Source organism: Ischnura elegans, assembly GCF_921293095.1.
Source record: "Ischnura elegans chromosome 13 unlocalized genomic scaffold, ioIscEleg1.1 SUPER_13_unloc_1, whole genome shotgun sequence".
NCBI lineage: Eukaryota > Metazoa > Arthropoda > Insecta > Odonata > Coenagrionidae > Ischnura > Ischnura elegans.
Genome location: NW_025791657.1, coordinates 10569375 through 10584950, shown reverse-complemented (window position 1 = coordinate 10584950; position 15576 = coordinate 10569375). Strand labels below are relative to the sequence as shown.

The 15576-nt window shown below is 36.5% G+C and overlaps 1 protein-coding gene across 1 annotated transcript; it reads right to left on the bottom strand.

Moving 5' to 3' along the window:
- Window positions 1-7653: 7653 nt before the first annotated feature.
- LOC124172053 lies at window positions 7654-11229 on the bottom strand. The gene has a single exon (XM_046551460.1). The coding sequence runs from the start codon at window positions 11227-11229 to the stop codon at window positions 7654-7656; it is 3576 nt and encodes a 1191-aa protein (XP_046407416.1).
- Between the last annotated feature and the right edge of the window lie 4347 nt (window positions 11230-15576).

Genomic DNA, 15576 nt, shown 5'->3' with positions numbered 1-15576 from the left:
TTTCAAAGCAAAGAAAATTGATAATAAATAACAATAACTCCTTCCTTGAACAATGAAACTGCCAAAAAACAATGATTTGGATAGAGACCATAAACTAGTTCCTAGTTTCATACACAGATCTACCTAATCATGAGAGCATTTAATTCATTTAAAAAATCATTACTAACGTATCCTTATACGAATACAGCATTACGTTTCCTTAGATTTCTCTAATGAAATGAATCAAGTAAGAGTTCCTTTACATTACTCAAATACACTTTGCTCCATTGAAGTTAAATCACTTCTTATAACTGTATAAAACTAAAGTTAATCATTAAAATCCGTTGAGATAAATAGGAGATAACAATGCAGATTACAATTTTGAGGAAAGAAGATTTGTAAAAATTATTTTATGTTAATGCCAACTATGGCTGTTTAATGAAAGCATAGGTAATTAATTTCAAATAAAAAATGGGATCCCCAGAGGCCACCTGATATCAACATTAAGTATCTCTTATAGTCTCATGGAGGCTTTTTGCAATAGATGTCAAGAAAGAAGATGACACTTTTTTTACTTGAAAACAGGCAATTAGATATGAATACTGTTGAAGGGTTTCATCCACATACGCCCGGGTTTGAGGGAAAAAAGCATTTAAAATTTTAAAATACGATCACATTGAATTTAATTTAATAATTTGGCTGATTGTTTCAATGCCGGTAAGGCCTAGTGGAAGCGTACCGCACTTTCATTTTGAAGGACCAGGGTTTGAGACTCCGAGAGAGTAAATTTTTTCCAGAGAGCCACCTCCATTTTTGTTATGTTCAATCTTCTTCAGATTAGTTGATTTCAGACGTTTTACATTTTTTTACTTGACTGCTTCTTGACAATAAGCCCTATATTGACGCTGATGTCGCCAAGATTCATCCAAGCAGGAGTGGTTAAACTGTGGTGCTAGCATCAAAATGAAGGGAACTTATTTTCAGAGCCAAAGATTTTAAACATACTGTCTCTGAAGGGTTACTCAGGTTCCGTGAGGGAGAAAGATATAAGATCAGGGAGAATGAAAATTGACAATCTTGAAATGATCGACAGATGGGTATACGATCGCTTTGTGGAAGCCAGGAACAGGAATGAACTGGTGATGATGCAGATGACTTTACAAGTATAGGCAATTTCAGGGTGATTTCAGCTCATATCTCCAGGATTTGAATACTAAGCCAGTGCTGCATGGGTAGCATCTTTCAAGACGAGACACCAAATCGTGGAATGCAAAATAACAAAATACGTGTCAGCGAGCTAGTGTCTGCAGAAGAAATATTACACATAGCAAAGAAACACACTCATATACAACAGAGTATGATATTATGGCCTCAGGAAAGTTGCTTTCTAAAGTTTTTATTGTGCGTGTCATAACCTGGTGATGATTTTGGAAAGACAGCCATGAAAATTAAAATGCAAGATATCCCAAAAATATGCAAGAAAAGAAGACCATCCCATTCAAGTAGTTCATTCCAATCTCTACTCCAACAGTTTTTCCATGCACTCCCCTGATAAAAATAAACTCCTCCATTGAGGAGAGGTCTACCCTCCATTTAGGGTAAGGGAAGGATAGGTGTACCCTTCCTTTATCCTTCAGCAAGGGTACACGAAGGGTATTTTAGAACATTGGTGGGTAGGCCCTCTCCTTCCCGGAGTGTAAGGGAAGGGTTCTGCCAGCCTCAATGAAGGGTACAGTAAGGGTAGGACTAATATAAAAACTAAAAATCCATAAATTAACATAAAAAATTAAAAAATTGCTAAGCAACTAAATTAAACTAATGGGGATGAGTTGTAACAGTGGTTTTTAAAATTATAAGACAAAAAAATTGGCCTACGCATGGTCTTGAAGCCTAAACCTACATATCCTACATATAGGAGGATAATGAACTAGTGCCTTGACAACCTCGGCTATCAAGGTACTGCTGAGGTAATGCTTCTTAACAAAACGTATATTACAAAATCTTAAGATGAGATTCACACCCGAGTCTATGTGGAAGAAATCTGTGACTTTTTTCTACCACACCTATTTCGTTTCAGAAAATAAGATCGGCATACAAATATCGAACATCACTCGCGTCATGTCTCATTGTCAGCCACACAAATAGGTTACATCCTAGAAATGTGAATGAAAGAACTTCAAAATGAAGTTTTTTCACACAACTATAAAATCTATTGCGTACAGTGGCGTCGCCAGGAATTTCGTTTGGGGAAGGGTCCAAAACCGGGTGGGAAAATTTTTGAAAAACAGGATACTAAGTAATGGGTTTTCAACTAATTCAAACACTTTTCACTATCAAAAAAACTTCAATAGTTAAGGAAATTTTTTTAAAATTCATTATTTTTCAATATTTTGTTTTCTTTTATGAAGGAAAATGATTTATATTTCAGGGGCGAGGGTACGATTCAATGACTGCTTAAGTTCTTCTGCAGAAATCAATGCTCTTTAGCAAGTGAAGGTAGCTGAGGAGATACTTTCTGGATATATTTTCCTTAATTATAAATGCTAAGTCCAAATGAAGGGTAGACGGAGGATTTTTCTATCCTTCCCTTACCCTTAATGGTGGGTAGAGGAAGGGTACATGGATGGTAAGGGAAGGATTTTTCTATCCTTCCCTTGCCCTTAATGGTGGGTAGAGGAAGGGTGCACAGATGGTAAGGGAAGGAGTTCCAAGGAAGGGTAGACGAAGGATTTTTCTATCCTTCCCTTACCCTTAATGGTGGGTAGGGCGTGGGTTGTGCAAGGGTAACTACCCACCATGAAGGCTACTACCCTTCCTTAACCCACCATGGTGGAGTTTATTTTTATCAGGGTTCAAATTCATTAAACAAAATAGATCTATAAAATGAAATACATCCCATTCCCTACGCCATGAAGCTATTAACAAAAAATTATCGGTACATATAATAAGCATTTTCAAAAAAGTTGACCAAAAAATACATCATGAGAATCAAAATTACCACTTCATATTTTTACAGCCTGTTTACACCACACAATAACATATGCAAGTTGATATGTGAATGCATGAAAGATGAATGCAAGGACCAAATAACACAGGTTCTATTTTCTATTCATGCAATCACAAGAGTTGTGTGTTACAAAACGCATTCTTGTGTACATTTCTGGTTTCATTTATTTTAGACAATAATTAGTACAGGTAAATTCATGGAGTAAACAGACCTTTAACCATGAATCGTAATGCATCAACCCCTACCGATTAAAAAAGCAATATAGAGTTAAAAATCCCCAGCCACAATTATGACGATTCCTACATGGGACAACTTCTCAATACATAAAAAATAGAATTTCACAACGAGAAACATCTCTTAAAATTAGAATAACTATAGGGTCATTCCATGTCAACTCAACCAGGGTCCCACGCCCACCATCTCAGATTTTGATATTTTTTTCCGTTGTTAGTTTCAACCTTAGTTAAGAAAAATCTTAAATATTAAAGACCCATTGCAAGTACTTTCCAAGATATGAGTGTTTGAAGTCAATGAGGCACACACAAAAAAAATCTTAAAGTTTTACTAGCTTCACTCGTTTGGTTTAGGTTTTAAAGGGGCACAAATATGGTAGTTTTGAATAATTTGACCGGTGCGCAGAATTTTTGTTTGCCTCATTGACTTCAAACACTCATGTCTTGGAAAATACTTGCAATGGGTCTTTAATATTTTAGATTTTTCTTAACTAAGGTTGAAACTAACAACAGGGAAATAATTATCAAAATCTGAGATGGTGAGCGTGGGACCCCCAAAAAATTGGTTGAGTTGACATGGAATAACCCAATGTATATGTCCCATTTTTACAGTGTAATATCTAAAAACCACACTCTCAAAAAATAAAAACCACACTCACAATAAATAAAAAATACACTTTTGGGTACATGATTTTTGATAGCACCAAAATCATGTACACAAAATATTATTATCGAAGAATTGTTTGAATTAACGGTTTATATAAGCAAAGACATAAAACATTTGATAAACAACTGACATAGATAATGTTAGCAAATAATATTGTTATCAAATCGATCAGATATATTACAAATATAAAAAATGCATATACTTAATACTGTAACATTGCAACGAACAAGTACAGTAAATAGCCAGGTAAGTAAATTAAATTTTCTTAACCTGTTCTAAACATTTTCGATCGATTTGTTGGAATATTCCATTGGATATATCTTCGTGTATTACAACTTAAAAATGGTAAATAAACTTCCTTAAGTCCGCAAGTACGATTCTATAAATTATCTTGACTGTAAGTGTTGGAATTTAAAACCAAATTGGAGGTAAAAATCAAAAGAAATACATCGAAAACATTCCACAAAAACTTTCATGTTCATTGATATACTTTTTTAGTTGGTCACTGATGAACTCAAATGATTCACTTTTTTTGCTATGACTGAAATGCAAACACTTAGTTCTACAAAAAGAAAAAAACGACTCCACTCGTCACCATTGAGTCCACTCGTCACCAACAGCGAGTTAACTAATGCCTCATCAGGATTAACTAATTCGGAGACACTATGTGGGACATTGGACTCTTTTCACTGCTCAGCCGATCAAGCACAAGGGCCTTTCGTACCATCTAATGTTGTTCATTAACAAATTTGATACCCCATTCACTTTTGATGCCTAATCAAAGCGATTTTTAACAAACGTTGCACGTACCAGTTTGTTACAGTCATAAAGCATTATACTTTGCCCGTCGTGGCAAGTGATTCACCAAATGCACAATTAAGTTACTTTTTAAAGTTACTGTGATAACCAGTTCAACCAACAAATACAAATATCTTGCTACATTTTTCATTCTCGTTGATATAAACTTGAAACTACTAATACCGGGCTAAACGGTACATAATCACGAATAAGTTAATATCTGTTTGCGAGAATGATTTAACATCATGTGGAAGTTACACGAGGCTTCCATGAAAAAAAATAAGAAGCACTCACCCTGAAGTTATTTCTAGACGAAATTTTTCTCAGTTCTGCGTCCGATTCATGACAAATATTTCTGAAATCGTAGAATTCGATGATCTTTTTCAAGCACAGTGGACATAAAGTGGCAGGTAGGCCATCTCCCACAGCAACCTAAGAAAGGAATGAAAACATTTGCAAGAGATTTCAGACGTACCGTGGAAAATATGTTCATAGAGCGGAATAAAACAAGAGGTAAGGAAATCGATAACATGTAACCCGCCACTTACTTTTAAGTCGACTAAATCATATAAGGCATCCTCTACAGTTATCTGGCTTGCTACAATCGAAGTGAATATGTTATAATAATAATCATTTTTCTTCATGCAAAGTCTGCACGGGGTGCCCTCGGAATTCCTGTCTAAAGACTCTGAGTAATTCCCAGTGGTAGCACTCATGTTTTCACAGCAATAACTAATTCAGTCTCTAAACCAGTTCACTCCTCAAGAAAAGCATCCACACAGCACTCAGTGATTACTAAATTCCTAATAAATTACGATCATTTCCATGAAGTACACCAATGCAAAAACATCAGACATATTAAGATAAAGGGCGTGTTAAGCTCACATTTAAATATGACCTCAAAAAGAAATCACATTGCAGCAGAGTAATCAGCAAATACTTCAACAAATTCCATGTTTATTGACGTTCTACAATATAACAGACCAGAGTAGAAAGGTTTAGTTCAGATCCCAGACTTTAGTTACATTTTTGACCACTATAGGATAACGTACGCAATAGGCCTACAATCGATAAATGAGGTATTTGCAAAGATGGGTGATACATTATTGAGCTCTATTGCATTATTTAAAACATGAATGCTTTGATAATTTTTATCATTCAACGTTCAAGATATTTTGTTTCCTTTTTAATATTTAAAGACCGTTAATTAACGGTGACCGTGTGGAAGCTGAAGTCGGGCTTAAATTCCTAAGAATTGAATAATAATCAAACATAAATTATAATTCTGCCATAAATTGAAAGAAAATTGACGAATATGAATTAAATGTCCCTTTATTTTTTCAAATGGAAAGAAATTTGTCTTCAAACTCGGATGTTTGGCCTGTTCTATAGGTGTGCTGTTTGCGGATAAAATGGCAACTAAATGTCATCGAACCTATGCTGAGGCTTGATTGCATGGTCTTGTATTAATAAGTAAACGTTGCGGATCAAAAATTGTCGTGCATGTTGTCTTCATGGGATTTACAATCGTGTCATATATTGTTGAAAATATTCTCAGTCCATGTTATCGAGTAGTGATTTGTCCCTCGGGCGATTGTTGTTGGCGTCGTTGGTGCTTTCGTTGAGCATTATTAAGCATTATCATTTTCAAACACCAATGTAGTGAATGTAGTTTCCTTGTGAGATTTTTTGATCTTTGTCAGTGAGTAGATGATGTCTTTGACGATAGACCAGATTTAAAAAGTGAATGAGATATTGAAGTGAAAACATGAGTCGCACCAGCGGGATTTTCACGGAATCATCAGGAAGGAATTGCAGACTTTGTGGGAAGAGTCATGATTATTATTATAACATATTCACTTCGAATGTAGCATACAATATAGCTGTAAATGATGCCATACATGATTTAGTCGGCTTACATGTGAGTGGCATATCAAATGCAATTGATCTGCTTTTGTGCTTATATCATTTTGTTTTTTCCTAGATAATTACGACTTCTGTTGACGCATATTTTGTTTATTAATATCTCAGATTGCTGTGGGAGATGGCCTGCCCACTACCATTTGTCCACTGTGTTTGAAGAAACTTACGGAATTCAGTGTCTTCAAAAAGATTTGTTTAGAATCAGACGCAGTTCTTAGAAAAAGTTTGCAGAGTAATTGTTGCAGGGTGAGTACTTTTCCTTCTTTCATATTTGATTACTGGCGTAGTATAGGTATGGAACAGTTAAAGGTGACACTCTTCGGTTTTTGTCGACAACAGTAGGAATCTAGAAAGATAAATTTTGCGGACTGAAATAGTTATGGTATGAAGTTTTGAGGATAAACTCTATATTGTAATCGATTAACTTCTTGGTGACACAAATTGAGAAATATAATGTTGTAGAACTACCAGTGGCCATTTAATCGAATACTAACTAAAAAGGCACTTCGATTAACGATCAAAAGATAATTTAACATACATTTTGTTAATCTACAATAAAAGGGTACATGAAAGGCCCTCGTCCATGGTAAACGGAAAAGTCTAATTTCCCTGAAACGATTTTTCCCTATATGTGAGCCCTTGGCAAGATGCTATTTATGTTGCAGTTGGTTTTTCAGTGTCAAAGACTGAAGACATGTCGTCTTTTGGCAAAACTTTGTGTTTACTAGGCAATAATATTCAGGAAGAATGGGATTTTAATTCACCATTTATCGACTTAGAAAGGTAATCCACACACTTGGCTCTTGGTCATTCCATTTCAAATCAACCAGGCCATGACACCCACCGATTCGGATTTTCTTGAAACTTGCCATGGTCATGCTGTAGTAAAATATCAGTTTCAGTAAAAACCTAATCAAGGTTTTATTCAGCAAGAATAACACAGTTTAAGTAAACAACTTAAGTGTTGCCACGACAAATACAATTATTAAAATTAAGATCAACAACATAGTATGTTTATACCACATTCACCCCCCACTAAAAATCGATTAGTATCTGATGTAGTCATTTAGATAGGCTGGTAGCCTTCGCTGCCGTCCACGTGGAGAACCTTTCTGTGGAGATGGACTCTTGGGTTGTTCAGAGACACTCTTACTCGAATTAGGTATGCCCTTATCTTGCCCTGTCTCTTCATCGCATGAGGAGTTTTGTGATGTCAGTTCTCCGGAGTCAATAGATGGGCTCAAGGGAGGTCCGTCAAGCTTGACTGGGAAGTCCCCTCTTGGAGCCAAATGTCTAATGGAAACACTTGATTCTTGCCCATTGGGAAGCTTTACATATGCATAGTCTGGATTTGCCTCTATTAATTCGACTTCCTGAACAATCGGGTCATACTTGCTGTGCCGCAAATGGTTTTTCATTAAAACTTGACCTGGTTTAGTTAACCATGTAGGCAAGGAGCGACCATTGAAAGATCTTCTGGGATGAGTGAACATACGTTCATGTGGGGTAGCATTTGTTGAGGTGCACAACAGTGATCTAATAGAGTGAAGTGCTGACTGAAGCACTTCTTCCCATTGTTCTGTCTTTAACCCTTTTGACTTTAAGGTCAAAAGTACAGTCTTCCATATTATTCCATTGTATCTTTCGACCTGACCATTTCCTTGGGGGCTGTAGGCAGTAGTTCTACTTGTAGCAACGCCTAAGGAGGTGAGAAATGATTTCAGTTCATGTGACATGAACGAAGCTCCTCTGTCGGAATGTATATAAGCTGGTGTACCAAAGAGCGAAAACACCATAGTCAATACTCTCACAACAGTAGATGCCGAAATATCTGTACAAGGAAATGCAAAAGGGAACCTTGAATATTTATCAACAATAGTCAGTAGAAAACGGTTCTTGGATGAGCTAGGTAAGGGTCCTTTGAAGTCTAAGCTTAATCTCTCAAATGGAGAAGTTGCCTTTATAAGCTGCCCTTCATTTCTACAGAATCGAGGTTTTAATTCATTGCAGCAGGTGCAAGAATTAATCACTCCTTTAATTTCTTCTAGTGTGTAGGGCAGGTTTTTAGCTCTAACCCAGTGGTGCATTCTTGTTACACCCGGATGACATAAAGCATCATGTAGTTCTTTGAGGTTCATTCTTCCCTCTAAGTAGGTACTTGCTGTAATCCTCGACATTGTGTCTGCAGTTGTGTTTTGGTTGCCTGGTCGGTAAATGATATCGAATTTGTAATTAGCTAATTCAAGTCGCCATCTCATAATTTTCTCATTCTTTATTTTACTTGAGTGATACTGATCAAACATGAAGGCAACAGACCTCTGGTCAGTGATGACTTCAAAATGTCTTCCGATAAGGTAGTGTCTCCAGTTCCTCAGTGATTCCACAATAGCATAAGCTTCCTTCTCAACAGAGGAATGTCTTTGCTCAGCTGCATTAAGTGTCCTAGAGAAAAAGGCAATGGGACGTTCGGCTTGACTCAGGGTGGCCCCAATGGCAAACTCTGAAGCGTCAGTTTCTACTCGAAAAGGTGTATTTTCTTCTATTGCAGAGAGTGATGCCTCTGCTACATCTTTCTTGAGTGAATTGAATGTTGTCACAGCTTCTTCAGACAGCGGGAATGGTCCTTTTACCAGAAAAGGGCGAATCTTCTCTGAAAATTTGGGAATCCATCGGCAATAGTGAGCAAACATACCTAAGGTTCTCTGAAGGGCTGGCATGTCATTTGGGACAGGTAGGTTCATCAAAGGTGCAAGCCTATCCGGATCAGGCTTTATAACTCTATCTTCGATCAGATATCCTAATATTTTCACAGATTTAGTTGAATATTTACATTTATCTTGGTTTAATGTCAGATTATACTTTTCTACTGCACCTAAAAATCTTTCCAAATTTTGGTCATGTTCCTGTTGGTCATGGCCGCAAACTGTTACATCATCTAGATAAGGAAAAGTACCTTTGAGCTTTTCTTCCTTGATAATTCTGTCAATGTTTCTCTGGAAAGCTGGGACACCGTTAGTTACCCCGAAAGAAATTCTGCGGAACTGGTAAAGTTTTCCAGCAGCTTCAAAAGCAGTATATGGCTTATCTGATTCTAGAATAGGTACTTGGTGATAGGCACTCTTGAGGTCAATGGTGCTGAATATCTTGTATTGTGATACATTCCGTACCAACTCCTCTATTCTTGGGAGAGGGTAGGCATCAAGCATTGTAAATTTATTAATAGTTTGTGAGTAGTCAACTACCATCCTAGGTTTATGATTTTCTCCCTTAACTACAAAAACTTGAGCACGCCATGGTGAGTTACTAGGTTCTATTACACCTTCTTTGAGCAATTTTTCCACTTCAGCAGCGATGAATATTTTGTCGGATTCTGTGTGACGTCTTGACTTAGTTATGACGGGTTTGCAGTCTGGTGTGAGATTGGCAAATAGTGATGCTGCTGGAACTCGAGCAGTAGCTAGTGAGCAGATTTTAAGAGGTGTTTGTTCTCCATGGAATTCTATTTCTACAGATGAGTGACTCTTCAGAAGATCGTGCCCAATCAGGAAGTCAGCACACAGATTTTTCATGATTAACACCTTAATATTTGCATATGTATAGGTCTGAATCTTCAAGGTCAGCGTACCACATCCAGTAACATCAGAACTCAAAGAAGAATTAGCCATGGTTATCTTACCGGAGTAAGGCTTAACGACTATTCCGCATCTCTCCACAAAACGTTCATTCAAGAAACTAAGAGAACTTCCAGTATCGATAAGTGCATTTAGTTCCACTCCATTGATCAATACCTTAGTCATGGATTTTTGAAGGCATAGAGGTGCTGTTACTGCAGAAGCCAAAAACGACGTAGAAGCTGTTGAATTTGTAGATGAATGTTTAAATCTTGATTTACATACTTTTTGGTAATGTCCTTTTTTTCCGCAACCTCTACAGATAATATCCTTTGCTGGGCAAGAGTCCCTTGGGTGCCGTTTGTTACCACAAAAGAAACATTTTTCAGATCGTACCAAAGCAGCTGATGTTGTTGTAGTATCTTCAGGGCTATCTTCTCTATGGTCAGCAGCAGCAACAGGAGTTGAATCTGCTGTATTCAGATAAGACGCTGAATGTAGCTCAGCCAGCTCAAGTGACCTAGCCTGGTCATGGGCCTTCTCTAATGTGACGTTGGTGTTTTCCAGTAATCTTTCTCGAATACGAGAGCTCTTGAGGCCTCGTATGAAAGAATCCCTTATGTACTCATCTTTATATTTATCAGCTGTTACTGCTTGAAATTCACAATCTTTGCTCATTTGTTTTAATACCTGGAGATATTCATCGACTGATTCACCCGTCTGCTGAGTTCTAGATGCTAGGCAGTGTCTTGCAAATATTTCATTTCGTTTTGTGATATATAATGAATCTAGTATTTTGATGGCATCTGAGTAGTTTTCTGAGTCACTAATATACCGAAAGACGTTAGCAGATACATAATTGCAGAGTAATTGCAGTTTACCATCTTCTGAAACCTTGTTCACTTGGCCCAGGAAATTAGCAAATGTTCTTTTCCAGTGTTTCCACTTCGATTCAGCACCCACATGTGAAGGGTCAGTATCAAATCTTTCTGGCTTTAAAAGCTGTTCCATCTTACTAAAGAATTCTTGCTGAATAAATTGTAGTAAAATATCAGTTTCAGTAAAAACCTAATCAAGGTTTTATTCAGCAAGAATAACACAGTTTAAGTAAACAACTTAAGTGTTGCCACGACAAATACAATTATTAAAATTAAGATCAACAACATAGTATGTTTATACCACACATGCATTCAATATTCACTGCATGAATTGCTTCATGCAGTGAATATTTAATGATAATCGTGGGATCATTATGGGCCACTTAGCTTTAGGAAAAAAATCTTGCCTTTTCATCTCACAGGAATGGAGTTATGGATGAAAATAAAAATGACCAAGTGTTGCACGTTGCGGCACTTAAGGGGTCACTCCCAAATGGCAATTGCTCATATTTCATTAACAATTGATAATTGGAGGCAAATATTGTACAAAATTTCTAATTATACCAGGAAGTATGGAAAGTTTCAGGAAAATCTGAGTCGTTGAGTGTCATTTGGACAAAATATTGGTTGATTTGACATGGAATGACTCCTCTACCATACTCCTTGTTTTAAGAACAAAGAATTCCCTGACCTATACTGCTAAATAATAAAATGTGAGAGAACTTGAAAATAGTTTGTTGGTCGGTTGTTAAATATAGTCCCGAGTGCATGCAAACATATTATATTTCTTTTTGCTGACCTCTCCTTTAGGTTTAACTATGATCTTATGAGGCTAAGGTTATGTACAACTTAAAACATCTTAGCAACATTTGAGAAATTGGTTGTTTATTTTCAATTCATCTTACATGAATAGATGGTGGGTACAATGAAGGGGTAGCGATTTACTACACTGAATAATACTTCTGTACGCTAAATGACGAACTTGTGTCATTTCCATTATGAATCAATTATTCTCAAACGCGACCGCTGCTTTGGGATTTCCTGGAATATTCCCAATTTTCTCTACAGCGTGTTGTGGCCTCAGAGTAAGGATGGGGGAGAGTGCGCTTTGGCTACTGCGCATGTAGTCAAGATCCCGCATATACAGCATATACATCCCACACTTCCCACAATTCCTCCCACAAGGGATTCCCGCACTACTTCCCACGATCACGTGGTAACCATGTTGACTACAAGAATCTGCTACTGCGCAGCCCGAAAGCGCCCTCTACCCCAATCCTTACTCTGAGGTTGTGTCGGATATTGCGCCACAAAGGCAAGATTTGGCAAAGTATTAGAAATTAATTTTAGTGCGCCAAAATTATCCATGAAAATAATTTCATCAAAATTGTAAAATTAGAAAGAAATCAGGAATTTTGATGTGATGTATCTTTTCTATAGCTGATTAGTTAATTTGTAAATACTACTTTCTAATATTTGAATATAAATTTAATATTCACATCAATTTTGATTGATTACATCCCAAATATATATGGCTAAATACATAGATAAGATTCATTCCTGTTCATGCCTTTTATGAAATTATTTGTTTCTGTAAATAATTTAATAGATGAACACTATCCTGTTTTGAAAATGCATCATAATTTGTGAAAGTATTCTATTAATATTTTTGTTAACAAGTTTATTTTATATATTATGTTAAATTATATTGTGGTTAAAGTTTAAATATGACCTCAGTATTAATAAGTTACCTGTACCTTGGTTGTTACCATTGTTGGGAAATACAATTTTTAGGTACTGAGATGCTTATCCTAAATAACAGCCTTAAAAATCTTGGCTAAGGATATGGTGTGCAGAGGGTTACCCAGGAATTACACGGGGCCAGATTCTTCAAATCAATTTTCTATGAACCAGTAGCCCAGGTGTCCTGATGACGATGGACAACTTGTTCATCAAAACTTTGGCTGATTGTTAGATGGAGTTTGATAACCTGACCCAGTGGAATTCCTGACTTACGTTACACAGTACTATACACTGGGAAAACCTGTGATAATTCTTTATATGCTATGCATGCCTGACAGGTTTATTGCATTCTTAATTTTTCTTGGGCTACCAATTTGAAGGGTGTGTACAGAACGGAGCAAATAATAATCAGATGGTACAATGTCTGTGGAATTTGACTGGTGCGTTCAGCCTTTGTTTTACAGTGTTTCCAAATAGGTTTTCATGTTTAATGTTTTAGGTTTTCTAACATTAGCTCAAGTATTTTATGCTGTGGAATCACTATAGATTCATTGGGAACCCAAGTTTCTTGCTTTATATTTAATTCCCAACACATGCAATCACTAGGAAATGGCTTGGTTGGTAACTCCAACTAAAAAGCAAACTCTTCTTGAGTTTAGCATTGATCTTCCTCAAGAAATGTCTCCAATAATGATTTTTGAAGGTGTTTGGCCTTCCTTTACGTGGACAGTTGTCGTCATTGAAATTACCGTCGTTGAAGCAGTGATACCAATCATGTCACATTGTCTCACTTAGATCAGCATCATGGTTAAATTTATAGGGCTCTTGATGCACTTTATCCCGTTTTATTTAAATGACAGAAGGAAATCAACTGCTCCTGCAAATGATGTTTAATTGGCACAAACCCAGAAATTTTCTCACAACACTAAGTATCCATTGCCAAGACAAATTCATCATGGTTGTCGAGCAGCTTGTTTTCCAAATGTCTAGGCTTAAGTAATGATGCTACTAATATTTCAAAATCGACCATCTGTCAGTGCGATATCCATCTATTAACTAACAGCAGGAACTTTGTTTAGAGGGTAATACATAATTGTTGCATGATTGTTTTTGCAAGTTTTAAGGATAATAATATCAGGGTTATTTGAAAACAGTTTCATGAAATGGTTTTGAAAGAGAAGATGATTTTAAGGTTTCTTTTCTTCTACATAACCCAGTACCTATTGCAACGAGTATTCTCTTCCAGAGTTAATATTTAAATGTTAGCAGAAGGTCTAGAACGTAATAAATACATTGACATTATGTTCACCATGTTTTTTCCTCTACTTCTCTTTCGAGAAAAGAATAAATTGACATTTCAGCCTTTTAGAAGCCACTTATACAAAAATTATGACTTCAGAAGAAAGAATCAGAAGTATAAGAATCAAAAACTCTGTCATTTTATTTTCTGAATGGCAAAAATTTTAAATCCTCATTCTCTGCTTTGATTTCGTTTAATTTGAAAAAAAACTGAAAATGATACCGCTGGATGATCCCCATTCTCTATCGTATATTTTGCAGTGAAGGACCAGCTACTATGGTCCCAAATAAATTTAAAAAATGCAATGCAATAACTTAGAATATTAGGGATCTACCTGCGAGAATTTGTTTCATTCAGAAAGATAGATTTTCGGTTATTAATTAACAGGCAGGCAGACACCAGTCTATTTTTATATGAATGCATGGACAGTATGTTGAACATCCTTCTTCATATTGCTTAAGAGCATCCCATATATTTATTTTTAAGGAGATAATTGTTTTTTTCTATTACTTTTTCTTCAGAGTTTTAAAGAACGAGGGGCAGGTGATGACAATTCGGGGTCTTATGTGGAGACTAAGGGCTGCATTCAAGATGTGATTGAAAACAATTCACAGCTCACTTGCTCATCCCAAACCACTGAAATATACCTTCCTGTGCCAGACTTGGTACTGCCCAGGGACAATGAGTTGGTAAGTTATGTTGTAGTACACAGTGAAACCTGATTTGAACCACCTTCAGTTATACAAATTTCTCAGTTGCAATAAGAAAGAGAGTATGCCTGTTATAAAAATGAGTATATTTATGGGAAGTTACTCACAGTAATGCCACTGTCAGTTGCGGTCTTTTCCAGTTGTAATGTATGAGGCAGAAAGCTGAACCGCACTAAATTTTTCTGTCAATATCACTTGTACAACATCGGAAATCCTCGGATAGAGTATCTGATGGAGTAGACTTGTTGATAACTATGTGAAATGTCTGCTTAAGACATTTGTCTTAGCTATAAGTGGGCTTTGTCTCATTATTGCCCTGTCTTTGTTTTAAGCCACCTTCCTCCTTCATTTCAATGAAGGATCCAGCTCTAACTCTTGTGGCACCTCTTTATAAGACTGAGTAACAAAAGATGAAGGCAATTAAATGTACAGTGGATCCTCGATCTATCGTTCCAGCTGTTTTACCTCTGCTCTAAGTGATTAAAACTCTCATTCAAACCGCATGCCCTTTGTGATATAACTCCCCCTCCTTAGATGAACGTTGATATTCTGGAGTCTGATCTGTGAGTGGCAAGAATCTCATGACTACCTTGGCCAGCTGAAGTGGTTTCAAGCAAAAGAGGATTTTTTATTATTGAATTAGGTTCTTATTGTTTTCCTTTTATTGAGTGAAGCCCATTATTCTCTCCTAGTTTCATGTGAAAGACGAGGACGAAGGTAACCTCAG